The following is a 16,442-nucleotide window of genomic DNA, read 5'->3' on the forward strand; positions in this document are numbered from 1 at the left end:
GTAGAGAATGTCCCAGTGGGGGTGGAGTCGTAATGGCACGGTTGGCACTATTGAGTCAGACATGCTGATGAGGTGTCCAGCAAATTTCCATGGCGCCTCTGGGTGTACGCAGGGCCTGGAAGGCAGAGAGGCTGGGAGAGTGGCCGGCACGAACTCAGCAGCCTGTATGAACTCTCCCAGGACAGATCACACGTGGAGGGGAAAAGGGCTGAGGAGATTGGTGGGGGTGTTCCAGAGAAGGGGTGGCTGCAGGGACCAGTCACAAGGAAAGGGGAACAGGACTAGAGAATAGAGCCCAGCTGTTAGTTACAGGGGTGCAGGCCCCTACCATCCTGCTCTTGGGGGAGGCCACTGGATCCATTCAGGGCCACTTGGGGGGAGATTCCCTGCATGTTGCCAGCACGGTATTGTCATCCAGGCTTCCCAGGCTCTGTTTGGGGGTCTTCATAGGATCTGAACTTGTGAGTGGTCATAGACCATGAGCAAAGGTCAGGCCAAGGTGGAATCCCAGAGAGAGCCACTGCAACAGGATGGCCATCAGTCGGGGTGGTCCTCACTCCCATGGGATGCCTAGCAGTGCAGAAGTTTTCCTGGTACCCTCTCACTGCAAGTCCCCCTGCCTCCCCTGTTCTCCCACCCCTCTATCTCCTCCAGGTATCTCATTAAGTTCCAGATAGAAGACTTGCTCTGCACCCAAGTATGTATGTGTGGCCTGAAGACCAGGGCTGGTGCCAGGATGGAAGGGCACCTGGGCAGGCGGGAGCGTCTGGCTCTGGTCTGAACTGCAGGGGATACTCCAAGGGGTCACTGTGAATGTGTCCAGTCCACGGGCTCAAGGGGCAGGAATTCCGAGAAGGGAGTGTGCCATGTTGCAAGATTAACTCAGAGGACTCAGGGTTCAGGAGCATAGCCTTTGGCCCCAAGAACAGGATGGCTCTGGGAAAACCCCGGCAAAGACAGCTTTAAGGAACAGTCCTAGATTTGGGAGTTTTCAGAAATGGTGTGTCATTTATAACATCAGCACAGTGGGCCTTTATTCATAATCATTTGGAAATGAAGGGGCAATTTGTCTACCAGGCAGGTTCACTTCCTATTATAATTCCAGTGGACTTAAAAGTTGATGTGGGTCTGTGAATTCGCCAGCATAATTATACTCTGATAGCTTTTCATTACACGTAATGTGATTTTAATGGAATTAATGTTCTGTATCAACAAATACATTGTTTTTATTGTTGTGCAAAGAGGAGTCTTCTAAAAGAAGAGACTCAAAATGATTTGCACATGGGTCTGCCTAATTTTCTTTTCCAAACAGGCAATATACCTGCACACTTCATAGTTTCTTCCCCATGTTGGGTGAGGGCAGGAGAGGGACAGGGGGCTCTTACACACGTTTGGGTTCTAGTTGGAATTGATCTTTGAAACTTGCTTTTATATCTTAAGTTCTTATTATTCTCCATCAAAGAATAACAGCCTACATGGAATTGCCCATGGCCACCTGGCTGGCAGGTTTCCCGGCAGGCCGGGCCCTCCCCATACACACCTTGGATGCTTACCACCTTCTGGACTCATCACAGTGCTTGGGATTCTGGTTTCCCACCTCTTACTCAGTTCTCAGGCTGTAAGTCTTCAGAGACCATCGCCATGTGTTCTGAAGCAAAGGGCCTGTCAGTGCAAGTCTGAAATTTGTTTGGCCCCATCCACATCTCCCACCCGTGGGAGGAAGGGAGCATTAGAAAGAATTACGTCTCCCTTGCTTGGGTATACCCACCTCAGAAGGCAGAACCAGCCGTTGTTAGCCTGTGTTTCAATAAAATGTTTTCTCTATTACCCACAAAACATGGGAACTTTAAAAGTACAAGGAGGAAACCAAAGTCCCACTCTCCAGAGAGGATCCGTGGCTGTCTTTGGGATTTGGTGCAGGTTTCCTTATGTATTTTGTTGTGTGTTGGCATTTGTATTTATTTACTTAATATGAGGGAAATTATCCCTCCTCCAAACCATTTCGTAGCCTGCTTTTTCTTTGCTTCTTTTTTCCCTTTTATGTGGTGTGAGCATTCCACGTGGTACTAAATATTCTAACACAACATGATTTAATGGCAGCAGCTGGGAAAGACCCAGTAGATATAAGCACTTCTCTCTTGCTAAACACTCAGGTCATTTCCCATTTGCAAAATTATAAAGAACACTTTGATTAATCCCTGGAATTCTTAGGAGTGGAATTACCAGCTCCAGTGGTATGCCTAGTTTAAAATATTCATGCCATAATACGTGCACAGATTAAAGGCTGGTATTTCAGAAAGTTACACATTTAATAGCAAGTGTCCCTTCCCTTCCTCCCTCATCCAGTTTCCTATTGTTGAATTTCTTGTGTGTCCTTCCAGGGAAAAACGCTTAGGTGTGATTCCAGCATCCATCCACTTGTCTCTGTTTACACAAACGGGATCATGCTCTGCACACTAGGCTGTGTCTTGTTTGTCAGTTGTTTGTGTTGGACATTGTTCCACATCAGCATAAACAGATCCACCTCAAATTTCATAATGCATATATTCGTGTTACATGTAAATATCAAAGTTTATTTAACTAGCCCTTTATTGTTAGCCACTTGTTATAAGTTTTTGCGGTAAATATCCTTGTGCAAGTGACTTGCCGTACCTCCGGTACTGTTTCCATAGATGACGTTCCCGGTAGTGAAATCATTCAGTAGAAGTATGTGCCTTTCCTACTTTGAGGGTTTTATGAAATTGCTCCCAAGGAAGACTACATCATTTTATGCCAACACCAATCATATTAAAGAGGAACTTTTTCCTCCTCTGTCCTTTCCACTTCACCAAAAAGTTGGCAGCCTGATAAAAAATATTTGTCATGTTGATTTGGCTTGTTTTAAAAAAAAAACTGGAGTAGGTTGAAACATCATTTTATATGTTTACCATCCATTAAAATTTGAACATCCTTCCTCATTTTTTTTCTATTGAGTGGTTCCCTTTACTTATTAATTAGTAGGAGCTCTTTGTAAGTTAAGACAATAAACCTTTTGTTTGTCGTGTGTATTATAAGTATTTTTCCTCTTTGGAATTGGTCTTCCATTTTATGTTCTTTTTAAATCACAAATATGTTTGTTGGCTCTGGCTGTGATAAGGCTGCCTAAAGAAACCACTCCAAACCTCAGCGGTTGGCAGCAGCCAGTCTTTGTTTTCTGCTCTGGTCTGCAGGAGAGCTGAGGTGGCCCCATCTTGGATGAAGGCTTGGTTGCGTTTGGGTCTGTGCCATCTGTCCATTCTGGGGCCCAGGCTGAAGGGGCCATGGCTGTCTGGGTCCAGTCCACTGGCTCCAGGGGCAGGTACACAGAGGATGACAGGCAAGATGTGTTGTTGGGTGGTATCAGGAGATGCCCTGGAGGTCTTGAGGGTGAGGGCCACCTCCACCCAGTGTGGCCAGGCAAGTCTCAGGGCCAAGCCCAACATCAGCTGAGGGTGGGTACTCTAAGAACTGTCTTGGGAGGCTTCCATGTTACTCGTCAAGCATGGACTTGTATTTGTCATATGGGGAGGCCCTGGGATTAAGAGCAAAGATCTAGTCCACCCCTTTCATCTTTGTCCTATAGTGTAACCTAACCACAGGTGTTGTTTTTTTAAACAAACATTTAAAACGTATTAATCTTTTTTTATTAGGACTCTTGATTCATTGTCGTGATTCCAACACTGAATTCCTCTCGAGATTGTTTTAAAAAATGCTCCCATGTTCCTCTAGGACTATCAGATTTTAATTTTTGGTTTACTCCTTGATTACACTTAAATTTATTTGGATATAAAGAATAAGGTAGAAAATAAGTTTTCTTTCTTTCCAAGTGGCTAACTCATTGTCCCAGTGCTTTTTATGGAATTGATTTTTTTTCTCTTAATAGTATTTTCATTAGAATTTCAAGGAACTTCATGCATTCTTTGGTTCTTCACTTTGAAAAAAGGATTTTTTTAAAGACTTTATTTATTCATTTGACAGACAGAGATCACAAGTAGGCAGAGAGGCAGGCAGAGATGGGGGGAAGCAGGTTCCCTGCTGAGCAGAGAGCCCGATGCGGGGCTCGATCCCAGGACCCTGGGATCATGACCTGAGCCGAAGGTAGAGGCTTTAACCCACTGAGCCACCCAGGTGCCCCGAAAAAAGGATTTTTTTTTGCATCTAGTATGATGAGTTTTATGTTCTCAGTAGATGTTCAGGATTTTCTTGATACTGTTCTTGCTCATTTCATATTAGTCTCTGTGTTCTAAGTCATTCTACCTTTTTGTTATAAATGGAATTTTTTGTTATAAATGGAAGTGTTATAAGTGGAATATTTAATTTTATTCTTTTTTCTAACCTGTCTTTGCTTGCATGTATATAGGAAAGCTATTTTTTCCCATACTTTATGAGCTTATATTATATCCTAATACTGTAAGGTGGGCAAGTGCTCTAATTTTTTCCTCTGTGCAGTGGGATGCAAAAATCATACATGCCTTATAAAACCTTAGTAGGTATATGTCATAAGTCAGTGTTCACTAAATATAACGAGTATCATGATTTTTAAATATTTTAATTTTCTAACCATTTGATTTACTGAATTCTTGTAATTACTGTTATTTTTTTTAATCAGTTTCCTTCAGTGTTTGAGATAAGTGTATCATTTTCAAGTAGTAATCTTTTGCCCCCTCTTCACAAATTTTTAACTTTTCTTTCTTCTTTGGTTTTATTAGCTAGTTGTGTTAGGTCTTTATTGCTGTATAACAAATTACCACAAGCACCATGGCTTAAAACAACACAGATACATTATCTTGCAGTTTCCATGGGTCCGGAGCCTGGAACATTTGGGCTTTCTGCTGAGTCTGAAGGCTAAAATCAAAGTGAGGCCAGATGCATTTTCACCCAGAGGCTTGAGAAGAGAAAGATCCACTTCCATAGTCCCTCAGGTTATTGGCAGTGGTTATTTGTACGGTTGTATGATTGAGATCCCTATTTTCTTGCCAGGTGTCAGCTGGAGAGGATCCAGCTGTTAGAGTCCCTCTCAAAACACAGCAGCTTGCTTCTTCAGGCAGCAGCAGACTTTGCCTGGTGCTTCAAATCATTGGCTTTACAAAGGGCCCAGACCCAAAGGGCTTGCCTGATGAGGCCAGGCCCACCCAGGAGAGCCTTCCTTTTGATGAACTCAAAACCAAACTTATTTGGGACCTGAGTGTACTGCAAAATCCTTTCGCCTTTGTCATAGAGTGTAACCTAACCACAGGACTGAAATTCATCATATGCACAATCCCACCCACTCTCAAGAAGAGGGATTCTGTAGGCAATATACAACCGGGGGGGGCAGTTATTGGGAAACATCACATAATTCTGCACACCACACTGGTATTTTCCAGATTAATTTTAAATATAGGTGGCAATTTGGGGCATCTTTATTTTGTTGTATTAAACTAAGATTTATTTTTCATAAAAAATAATGATTGAATTTTATCAAATGCCTTTTATATATCTACTGAATGATATTTTTCATTTTTGTCATATTAATATGATTAATTTTATTACTGTGTTTCCTCGTACTAATCCATCTTTTCATTCCTGATGTGACCCCCCTGCCTTTATTCTTCTAAATGTACCACTGAAGTCTGTTTTCTAACATTTTATTTAAAAATTGTATACCTCTGTTTATAAGTAAAATTGGTCTGTTTTCTCTTCTTGTGATATTTTACAGGGTTGTAACAGTTAGGCTGACCTTTGGAAAAAGAATTTGGAAAGTTTCCTTGTTTTTTCCCCTCTGTGCTCGGAAAAAAAAATTAAATTGTGTTGGAAATCTCTATATTTTGAAGCTTTTGAAGAATTTGCCTGTGGGTATTTGACCACTTTCCCAATTTATTGGTGTTTATAGGTACATTTAGTTTTTTGATTTTAAGGGGACTCAATTGTAGTAACATATTTTCCTAGAAAACCATCTATGTTATCCTGATTGTTATAGACTGAATGTTTGTGTCACCCTCAAATTCACATGTCAAATCCTTATCCCCAGTGTGATGGTATTTGGAGGTGGAGCCAGTGGGAGGCGATTAGGTCACAAGAATGGAACCCTCATGAATGGGATTATTACCTATATAAGAGAGACCCAGGGAGCTCTCTTTCCTCTTCCACGATGTGAAGACATGTGAGAAGATGACCATCTGTGAACCAGGAAGTGAGCCCTCACCAGACATTAAATCTGCTGGCACCCTGATCCTAGACAAAGGACATGCACCTGGAGGCATTGCAGATCTCTGGGGTCCACCACCCCACCCGACCCAAGGCCAGAGTGGCAGGCAGCTGGAATCTGAGAGGCAGGGAGCAGGGTCAGAGTAGTACATGGCTGGAGCAGACAGGTGCCTAGGCATGAATGTCCACTGTACAGTGAGATGGGGTGGGGAGGACTCAGACTGAGATTTCCACATTGAGCCATGAGCTGAGTCCCTTGGAGATCACAGCATTTCTAGATCTCGGGTTCTTCCTGGTTACTGGCAGAAGTATACCTGTCTTAGGGAAAATTTCTCTATTTGGGGTCCACAGAACCTCACTAATTAAGAGCAAGCAATGTGTTTACAACTAAAGACTCCCCAGCCTACAAACATCAAAGGAAGCACGCTGCAGTAAGTGAGAGTCAACAGAAACAACAAGCGACAGGCTTAGATACCTAATGTTCACTACACATCTTGGACGTAAGAGCATCTGCATATGAAATATTTTAAGCAGTTGTACAGATGAGCATGCAGTAAGAGACTGTCTGAAACCAATCACCATATTTGGGAAAAGATAAAAGCGGAACTTGTAAATACATAAAATATAATTGTTTAAATTCTCTAAATAAATGCAGATGTTCAACCGCTGGTTAAACGTAGTTCAGGGAAAATTAGTCACCTGGAAGGTAAACATAAGGAAGTTTTTCAGAATGAAATACGGAAGGACATGGGTGTGGAAGATGCGAAAGCAGAACTAAGAGATTCGGAGGTTGGAATAGGAAGGAGTAGCATGAGATCACCAGAGTCCCTGATGGAGAGAATGCCAGAGAGGCAATATTTGAAGAGGTATTGGCTATGCAATTTCCAGAACTAATGAAAAATATAAATTCATCATGTCAGAAGCACAGTACATGACAAAAAGGATACATAAAAAGAAATCCATACCTAGACATAATATGCAAAAACCTCAGAACACTAAAGGCAAGGAGATGGTTTTAAAAGGCCTTAAAGAGTAAGGACAGGGGTGCCTGGGTGGCTCATTTGGTTAAGAACCTGCCTTTGGCTCAGGTCATGATCCCAGCATCCTGGGATTGAGACCCACGTCAGGCTCCCTCCTCAGTGGGAAGCCTGCTTCCCCCACGACCCCGGCCCCCACTTGTATTTTCTCTCTTGCTCACTCTCTGAAACTTAAAAAAAAAAAAAAATCTTAAGAAAAGCAATAAAAGAGCACATGGATGGTTCAGTTGGTTAAGCCACTGCTTTCGGCTCAGGTCATGATCCAGGGAATCCCGGGATCTAGTCCCGCATCGGGCTCCTAGCTCCGTGGGGAGTCTGCTTCTCCCTCTGACCTTCTCCCCTCTCATGATCTCTCTCACTCTCAAATAAATAAATAAAATCTTTAACAACAACAAAAAAAGAATAAAAAAGAGTAAGCACAGCTTCCTGCCTCAGGGAACAGCAGTTAAAAGGACAGCCAACTTCCTGATGGCCAGGGCAGAAACCAGATGATGGTGGAATACTGTTTTCAGCCTATTGAGAGGAGAAACCATCAACCTAGAACCCTGTACCCAGCAAAACTACTTTTCAAGCATGAAGGTGAAGTAGGACATTCCCAGATTAAAAAAAAAAAAAAATTGGAATTGACCACTAAAATATCTGCACTAAAGGAACCTCTACAGCAGGGGTTCATAGCAGTCTAGGGAACCCTGGGGAGCCCATCTCAGAATAAGTCTTTCGAATGCATAAAATGAAATAGATAGGATTATAGAGGAAACCAATTATTTTGAAATCTTTTAAAATCCAAATATTTTAGAAATGTGTTATAAAAATACATATGCTGCTTTATTAACCCATTAAATAACAAAGTCCAGTTGCGGGTTTTGAGTAAATAGCCCTGGTGGAAGGCTGCATCACGCAGGACAGAATCAGGATGAATGGGTTCCAAGCATATACGAAGTAATTTGCATCAAAAAGACATTCACTGCAGAACAGACTGTGTTGTATTTTGCTTGGATTTTTCTTTTGACTCATGGGTTATTTGCAGTATCTTTAAACAGTTTCCTTTTTTTTTTTTCTTTTTTCTTTGATCGGGCTATCTTTCCCATCAATGTCTAGTTTTGCTTTTATACATTGAGAGAATGAAAGCTACAGATTTCTTTTCTATCATGGAGGAAGTAGACTGAGAAGGACAGTGGCGTTCCTTGTGGATGTTTTGAGTTTGATGTATCGATGAAGCCTCCAGTGGGAAGTAGTGTGGAGAAAGTCAGGACTGCAGGTGGGAGTGAATGGTTGGGAGAGAGATGGTGGGTTCAGGGTTGTTCTGAGAGAAGGAGGTAGAAGCCATGGAGTTGGGGTGGATGGGAAGGCATGTATTTTTCTCAGAAGGGAGCTGAGATGGACACAGACGGACACAGAAGGCATAATGGAGTCAACCCTGCCATGTGGCCCCAGGGAGACCCAGACACAGAAAACCACCCAGAAAGAAAAGAAAATGTAAGTCGGAATAAGTAGAAGGTTCCCCTACTCCATGAAGGAGAAGGAAGCATTTTGCATAGCACAGGTCTGACGTCTGGAAAACTTGGGGAAGTGGGCTAGGTAGACTTCATTCGTTTCAGGAAGCTCAGAATATTATTTGCCCCATTTTTGCAACAACACTTCTTTCTCCAGAAAGTGGTGAAGCCTGGCTTCTTAGGGGTTAATGGATGCTGCGGTAGCTATTAGGCAATCCTGCCATATGTTTTGTGAAATAATTGAATTGGCTTTCAAGTCTGCATTCTAGAAGGACTCGCTTCCTTACCTAAAATGTTGCATTATCATTCGCCTTTGAACCAGAAGAGGAGCTCGGAAGAAAATTCTTGATTTGGGGCAATGAAAGGACTTTTCGATCTTAGAGGACAGGATTTAAAGAGCTAATTTCTTCCAGGCCTCTGTGTTCAGACAGCAGTACCAATCCTACAGGAAGGCCTTTGGCTCTAAAGATGCCGTTACTTCCTGGCAGTCTATTATCCCCTTTCATTGCCCTCAACAGCAGGAAATTCTGTCTCATTTTTAATATTATCACTTGCCTCTATTTATACTGGGCAGCAAGTGGAGAAAAAAAAAAAGTGGGTTGGTGTCCTTTTAACAACTTGCAGGTGCTCAAAAAGTTAAGCTTCTCTCTCTGAGCAATATCATGCCTTTGACATTCTTTTTTGGCTTTTCTTTCACAGCTATTTAATTATATGTTACTCTTCTCTGACCCTCTTCAATTTCTTCGTATTCTGTGTAAACTGTGGACTTTGAATAATGATATCGGCAAATTAAATGGGACAAAGGTTTCATGAGATGCAGTAATTTCACGGCTAACTAGCTCGATGACCTCGTCCCTCACCAAAGTGGTACAAAATAAACCTGCAGAAGTACCAGAGTGGCAGAACATGCAACATAATTCTCACCGGTAGTGGGAATTGAGTTAAAAAAAAAAAAAGTTCAAACTAAGACCCAGTCATTTCTGAGGGGAGCTATGCTCCTCTCTTCTCTGGTGCCAGGTAGACCAGAGGAGGCCACCTGTGGTTCTCTGGTGTTCTGGTTTTCTAGATCCGGGGTCAGGGAAGTCTGCTTCTTCTGAGGAGACATGGGGAGAGAGTGTACATTTGAAAACAGGAATACAATATTCCACTCTTCATTGTTAATGTTAGTGTATTAATAAGCTCAAGCGGCCGTAACAAAGTATCACAGACTCGGTGGCTTGACTGACAGGAATTTATTTTCTCACAGTTCTGGAGGCCAGAAGTCTGAGATCAGGGTTGGGCTCTGGTGAGGGCCCTTTTCCTGTCTTACAGGCTGTTGAAACCTCGCAGTGTCCTCGTGGGGCCTTTCCATGGTGTGCACATGTTGGGGGAGAGAGAGAGAGAGAGAGATAGTAGAGAAATCTTTCTCATCCTGTCAGGCCACCATCCCATCATGAGGGGCCTACCCCTTATAACATAATCTAACCCTAATTACCTCCTAAAGGGCTTACCTCCAAATACCATCACAGTAGGGGGTTAGGACTTCATCATATGGATTCAGTCCATAATAAGTAGTTTTCTACTGCTGTGTCACAAGGTACCACAAACTTTATAGCTTGACACAGCACCATTCAGAGTTTTTGTAGGTCAGGAGTCTGGACATGGCCTAGCTGAGTCAACTAGCCAGGGTCTTACAAGGCTGCAAAGTGTTGCTGGGGCAACATCTTTATAAGTGTCACTGAGTAGGACCACAGGAGTGATAGCCCATCATATTGATAATCAAGGGGAGGGCTTTATACAAGCCCATGGGTCATCAGGGGTTATCTGAAGATTTACATGCCACAGAGTTTGATGGTTTTATTTTTTCCCTTTGTGTAGGGGAATTGGATCCATCTGTAATTACAGTTGTCAATGATACTTAGAAATGTAACATTTTCTTCAGTAAAGCAAACTGTCCGTATTTGTTGGCGGTAAAATTGTTCGAGGGGATTCATGGAATGGTAACTGTGGGATGGAGGCAAGGAAGGTCAAGAATTTTTACTGTAGCTTAAGTTAAATGATTATTAACTAACTTCCTTTGTGTTTACAAATGCCTGTTCTCTGGAGGTTTGTGGGTTTCCCAATAATATGTCTGTTATAAGCAACTTGGCCACTGTAGACATTTGATAGTTTTATAAACTTCAGCTTAGAAGAAAAGATCAAGGCGTTCTGTCTGAGCTTATTAAACATGGCTTGAGAGGTCTGGTGGTAGTTTAGGGATTTAGTGGGGCCCCATGTACTCATGAATACGTAGGCCCTTCCTGAGTAAGAGGACTTGGGCCATGTCTTAAAGAATAGGTAAAATCTTTTATGGTAGAAGTGGGAAGTAGACGACAGAGTATAAACATATGTTTTCTGGGAAGTGTACCTTCCCATCCTCTATCCAGGCTTTATTTGGTTCAGGCTGGAGCTGCCATCAAGGGAAAACAGAGGACGCTCTTCGGAAATCATATCCTAAGGAAAAGGCAGGGTCAGAGCCAGCTGGGCTGGAGCCATCTCTAGGATTTAGATTTGAGAGATCAGGAGGAGGGGTGCCATTGTGGGAGGAAAGATGACAAGAGGGAGAGTGGGTTGGGTATAAAAAGGAAGAGAGAGGTTATAGACATTGTGGATGGAGAACGGGGGACTGGGGCTCAGAGAGACATAGGAAAACAGTAATCAAGGATTTCCATACAGGTTGCAGCTGGGTGGCATCATGAAGAGAGATTTGGGAGATGGGAAAGTGTTCGTAAATACTATTTGTTGATATTGAGTATGTTTGCAAAATGCATGCATTGAAGAAAGAGTATATATGGGACATGTTGGGAGCAGAGCCCTGTTGAGCTCTTTGGTTCATTTTGTTTGTTTGTTTTGTGTGTTGTGTGTGTGAATAAGATTCAGCAGTCTGGGAGGACAGGTCTTGGGGAGTGGGAAGGGAAGAGAGGTGGGAGGACCTATTGGAGCAGAGAAGGGAGGACATCTGGGGACTGATGCAAAGCCTAGTGGAGAGGGAGCCTCCCACAGGAGGATGTGGTTAACCTCAGGTCTTCAAGCTGATCACTCCACTTGTGTGTTGCACTCAGCGACCCCTCTGGTGACCTTGGGAAGTGTGTGTGCAAGTGGTGAGGGCTGAAGCCAAATTGTAGTGGGGAGGGAGCAGTTGTGTCTCTGTGATCTGTTGGGCCCTGCCTGTCCCAAGGAGCCTGGAAATCGAGGGATCCATAGCTAGCATGTGCCTCAGGGATGGTGGGCCAGGAGCTGAGGGGTGGTTCTCCTGAGAGAGAAGACACAATGATGCTCAAGGGGTTGGGGAAACATGGAGGAGCCGGGGTCGGGGGAGTGGCTGCTACAAGAGGTCCTGGAGGGGACTTGCTCGGTGGGACCTGGAGCCATGTAGGCCAGTATGTGGGAAGCTGGGGACCTCATCCAGTGGCACTGCCAGCTGGTGACTTGGGAAGCTGTCTGGGAGACCAAGTGTGGGAAAGGAGAGAGGGAGCCTGCCAGGTCTGCTGTGCCCGGCACCCATGTGCAGAAGGCAAGTAGCCCTGTGACTGGCAAGGGGGGAGCTCTGCCTTTCCCCAAAGTAGGGTTTGTAGTCCTCTCTGTGATTTTTAAGTCACGAAGCCAAAAAACTCACAGGACCAGAGTGGAGTAAGGGCCCGGTAGGGGCTCTTCCAGCAAGCGCATCCGTTCCTGGGCCCATCCATACAGAGCCTAAGTGATCTCTCAGGAGTTCCTGGTGGTCTCAGAGGCCCATGTGCCACCCACAGTGGCTGCAGGCTGCGCGTCCAGGTGGACAGCAAGCGTCATTGTCCCCCTGCTCCTGTACGTGGGCTGGATTCTAGAAGTAGTCCTTTTTCAAGCTGAGATGGCCAGGACTGTGTTGATGGTCCGTTATCGGTTTCCAAAGAGTCTTACCTTCCCGCACCGTCTGTCCTTGCAGGTGCTGCTGTCAGGACTCATTGGCGTCGTCTCCTGGAAGAGGCCTCTCTCGCTGGTGGTAAGTCTGCACCTGTCTCCACAGCGTCCGGGGAGCAGCGCCCTCCCTGCGGGGGTGTGAGCACTTTAAAGGTGCCAGCAAAGAGAGTTCTGGCTGCTTTGATGAAAGCGGGACAGAGACCTTGATAGACCTGGAACCTCTCGATGCAGAGATGCTCATAGGTAACAACCAGGGTGTATCCTACCTTCTCTCCTTCGGAGAGTAGCCGTCAGGTGCTCATCTGAGATGCTCATGGGGCGTCCTCTTCATTTATTCTGTTTGGGTGCTGGGAACAAAGACATTTTAGTAAGTGTCAGTGCAAGCGTTTTCTCTAGGTGTGTAAACATATTAGTACACATGTGTGTATGCGCACGGATGAGTCCACAGGCAGCCCCTCCTTTATCAGAGCTCAAGAAATGTTAGCTGCGTGTGTGTTTTGGGGACCGAAACTCAGTGTTTCAGAGGAGGGTGTTTATTTGCTCCAAAGGTACAGGGGTGTTGCTGGAAACCCTTCTCCCATGGCCACAGCCCCACGCCGGGGAGGAGCAGGCCACACGGGAGATGGAAAGAATGGGATGGTTTTTCCATCAGGCAAGTAGCCTGAGCAGATTCATGTCTATTGATTTGTATGCATGTTTTTCTCAGGGTGCGCATTAATATATTTATGTGTCCGTGTCAGGGCCAGACGAAGAGGTTTTCTGGGTTTTGATGGATAATGAAAAAACACGACATGGCTTTTTTTCTCTTTTGTAGGCATCAATTATTTAAAATCTCTTCTTTAAGTGATTGGGTTTGGAGATAATGACATGTACTAAATATTAATGGAAGTAGAAAAATCCCACAAATCTGCCTGTTGTAAACACCTTCCCCTCCCGAGAGTAACCACAGCATCCTGAGGAGGCATCGGGAAGAGAGTGGCATTAATTCAGTGAGCCTCTTCTCCTATGACTTGTCGAGAAATTTCCTTTAAAAAAAAAAATAGTTTTTTTGTTTGTTTTTTTTAAATGTAGAAAGTATCAAACATGCACACAAGTCGAGGGAGAAGCTAGTATAATGAATCCCTGTAGACCCCCCAGCCATCTTCTGCAAATATCAACCTTGGCCTGTCTTATTTGATCCAAGCCCCTTGCTGGAGTATTTTAAAGTAAATCACAGCTAGTGTGTCAAGGAGCTGACTCCTTTGTCCAGAGGGAAATGGTGGTGGACATACCAGCTATGGGGCCAATGTCCTTTGGCTGTGCTTTTGGGTTCCCTTCGGAGACACGGGGCCAGCCTGTTCCATTCCTCCTCACCTGCCCCAATGAAACAGGCCTAGGAAGGCCTCTTGCACTGGCTGCCAAATAAGGAGAAGCCACAATGGGGCGGTGGTGAGCACTTTCTCCCATTCATTTATTTCTACCCAAGCCCCAGGTAGGAAAGAAGGGCTTCCCCACACTCAACTGACCACTTTCTTTACTTAGGGAGGTAAGGGGATGGGTTAGGATAACACAAAGTGCTGTCACAAAACCAAGACTGTCAGTGGCTTAACATGGCACGAGTTAAGAACCCAAAAGCTCAGCCAAAGGACATGCTTCTTCTAGAGTGGTCATCCCATCATAGGGGATCCAGAGACCCTGGTTGCTTCCTTATAGAAGGGAATCTACCGTTTCCTAGGCTTGTGGACTCTTGTTTCATTTCAGTAGAATGGGAAAGGCAATGTGGATGGGCCTAAATGTGACCCTCATTGCTCACACGTCAAACCACTGCGGAGAGCCTGTCACATGGCCCTTTTGGGCCGGGTAGGAAGCTGGAAAAGGTAGTCCCTTCCTGGACTTCCAGCAGCAGCTCCATACTATGTAAAGAGGTGGGCGGGAATTTTGGTAGAAAAGTGTTCCTCTCTACCGTGAGATCATTCTTCTGTGTTGATCAGGACAATACAGTCTTCTTTATTTAAATTCAATTAGCCAGCATAAATACATCATTAGTTTCAGATGTAGCATCCAATAATTTATGAGTTGCAACAGTACAGCCTTTTGATTCGTTAGTAAAAACTCACTCTAGACTCAGCTAGAACTGAGGAATCAAGGAATTCTTTTATCCCAAGCTCCTGTTTCTATCCTCTACCCTAATGATAGTGTTTCCTTCTTCCTGGAGCTATAAAACTGAAGGAGCCACCTGATCATTTTGGTTCATTTCCAGGGGTCTCACCACCACTCCCTGTCCCTGAGAAGAATTCCCTCTCCCCTCACCCAGAAGGAGTTGCCCTCTCTGAAGGAGGGTGTCTGTCCCTCGGGGTGGTTGGAAGAGGCAGTGTTGGGCCCTGCCGATCCAGGGTCCGCACCACCATGCCCCACGCCCTGCGGGGGGGCTGGCAAGTGAGGACAGCCATGCGTGGGCATGCCGAAGGCAGGGTTTTGGTACCGTCACTGGTCTGTTGGCAGTGCCTTTCCTCTGAAGGGCTGGTGTGTGGGGGCATATCCTAATCTCTGCTACATGTCCTTTCTTTTCATCAATCTGATCTTATAAAACACAATGGGATGAGGAACGGTATGCTTTTTGCCTGGAGTGACTGGTATGCTGGTGCGGAGCCTGTGTTAGGAAAAAGCAAGGGAGAGGGGGCAGCAGGCTGTCTGAGAGGATGGGAAGGAAGATTGCCCCTTCCAGGCCGGTGAATGTGATGCCAGAGGGAAAAGGAGGAGAAAAATACTGGGACTTTTTTGCCCTGGTATTTTATAAGAGCCTTTCATAATGCTGGAAAGTGATGATAGCTATTTCAGTAGAGAAAATGTATTTTTGCATTAATGTGGCTCTTTTCTTCTTTTTTAATTGAAGTGTAGTGAATATATATGTATATTAGTTATATAGTTTCAGGTTATATTGTTATATTAGTTCATAATTATTATATGATATAATATTTCAGATGTACAATAGAGTGATTCAACAGTTGTGTACATTGCTCAATGCTCATCATGGTAAGTGTACTCTTAGTCCCCATCACCTATTTCAACCACCCCCCATCCACCTCTCCTCTGCTAACCACCAGTTAAGAGTGTTGGTTTTTTGTCTCTTTTTTCCTTTGTTTGCTCATTTGTTTCTTAAATTGCACATATGAGTGAAATCATATGCTATTTGTCTTTCTTAGTCTGGCTTGTTTCACTTAGCATTATATTCTCTAGGTCCACCCATGTTGTTGCAAATATCAAGATCTCAGCCTTCTTTATGGCCGAGTAATAGTCCTTTGTGTATATTTACCCCTTTTTATTTATCCATTCATTTATGGACGGACAATTGGGTAGCTTCCAGATTTTGGCTATTGTAAATAATGCTGCAATAAACACAGGGATGCGCATGTCTTTTCCTTTGGGTGAATACCCAGTAGTGGAATTACTGGATCATATGGTAATTGTATTTTTAATTTTTAAAGGAACTTCCATACTGTTTTCCACAGTGGTTGCACCAGTTTACATTCCTACCAATAGTATGCAGGGATTCCTTTTTCTCTACATCCTCCTCAACACTTGTTATCCCTTGTCTTTTTGGTTCTAGCTATTTTGATGGGTGTAAGGTGATACACCTCATTGTGATTTTTTTTTTCTTATTGGGATTTCGATTTGCATTTCCCTGATGATTAGTGATGTTTAGCATCTTTTCATGTGTCTGTTGATCGATCTTCTTTGGAAAAATTCTATTCCCTGGTCCTCTGCCCATTTTTAAATCAGATTATTTGTTTTTTTTTTTGGTATTGTATGTATA

General features: G+C 43.9%; 1 protein-coding gene across 1 annotated transcript in view; it reads left to right on the plus strand.

Moving 5' to 3' along the window:
- The window catches only part of ENTREP2 (endosomal transmembrane epsin interactor 2), a gene marked incomplete at both ends in the record, with an annotated part of 474,734 nt that overhangs the window by 190,644 nt on the left and 267,648 nt on the right, over positions 1-16,442 (plus strand). The window contains one exon of the mRNA XM_080807394.1: positions 12,675-12,731. Within this exon, the coding sequence (XP_080663520.1) occupies positions 12,675-12,731 (57 nt within the window). The remainder of the gene's footprint in view (positions 1-12,674; positions 12,732-16,442) is intronic.

Source organism: Martes martes (assembly GCF_963455335.1).
Source record: "Martes martes genome assembly, chromosome: 7".
In the NCBI taxonomy this organism is placed as follows: domain Eukaryota; kingdom Metazoa; phylum Chordata; class Mammalia; order Carnivora; family Mustelidae; genus Martes; species Martes martes.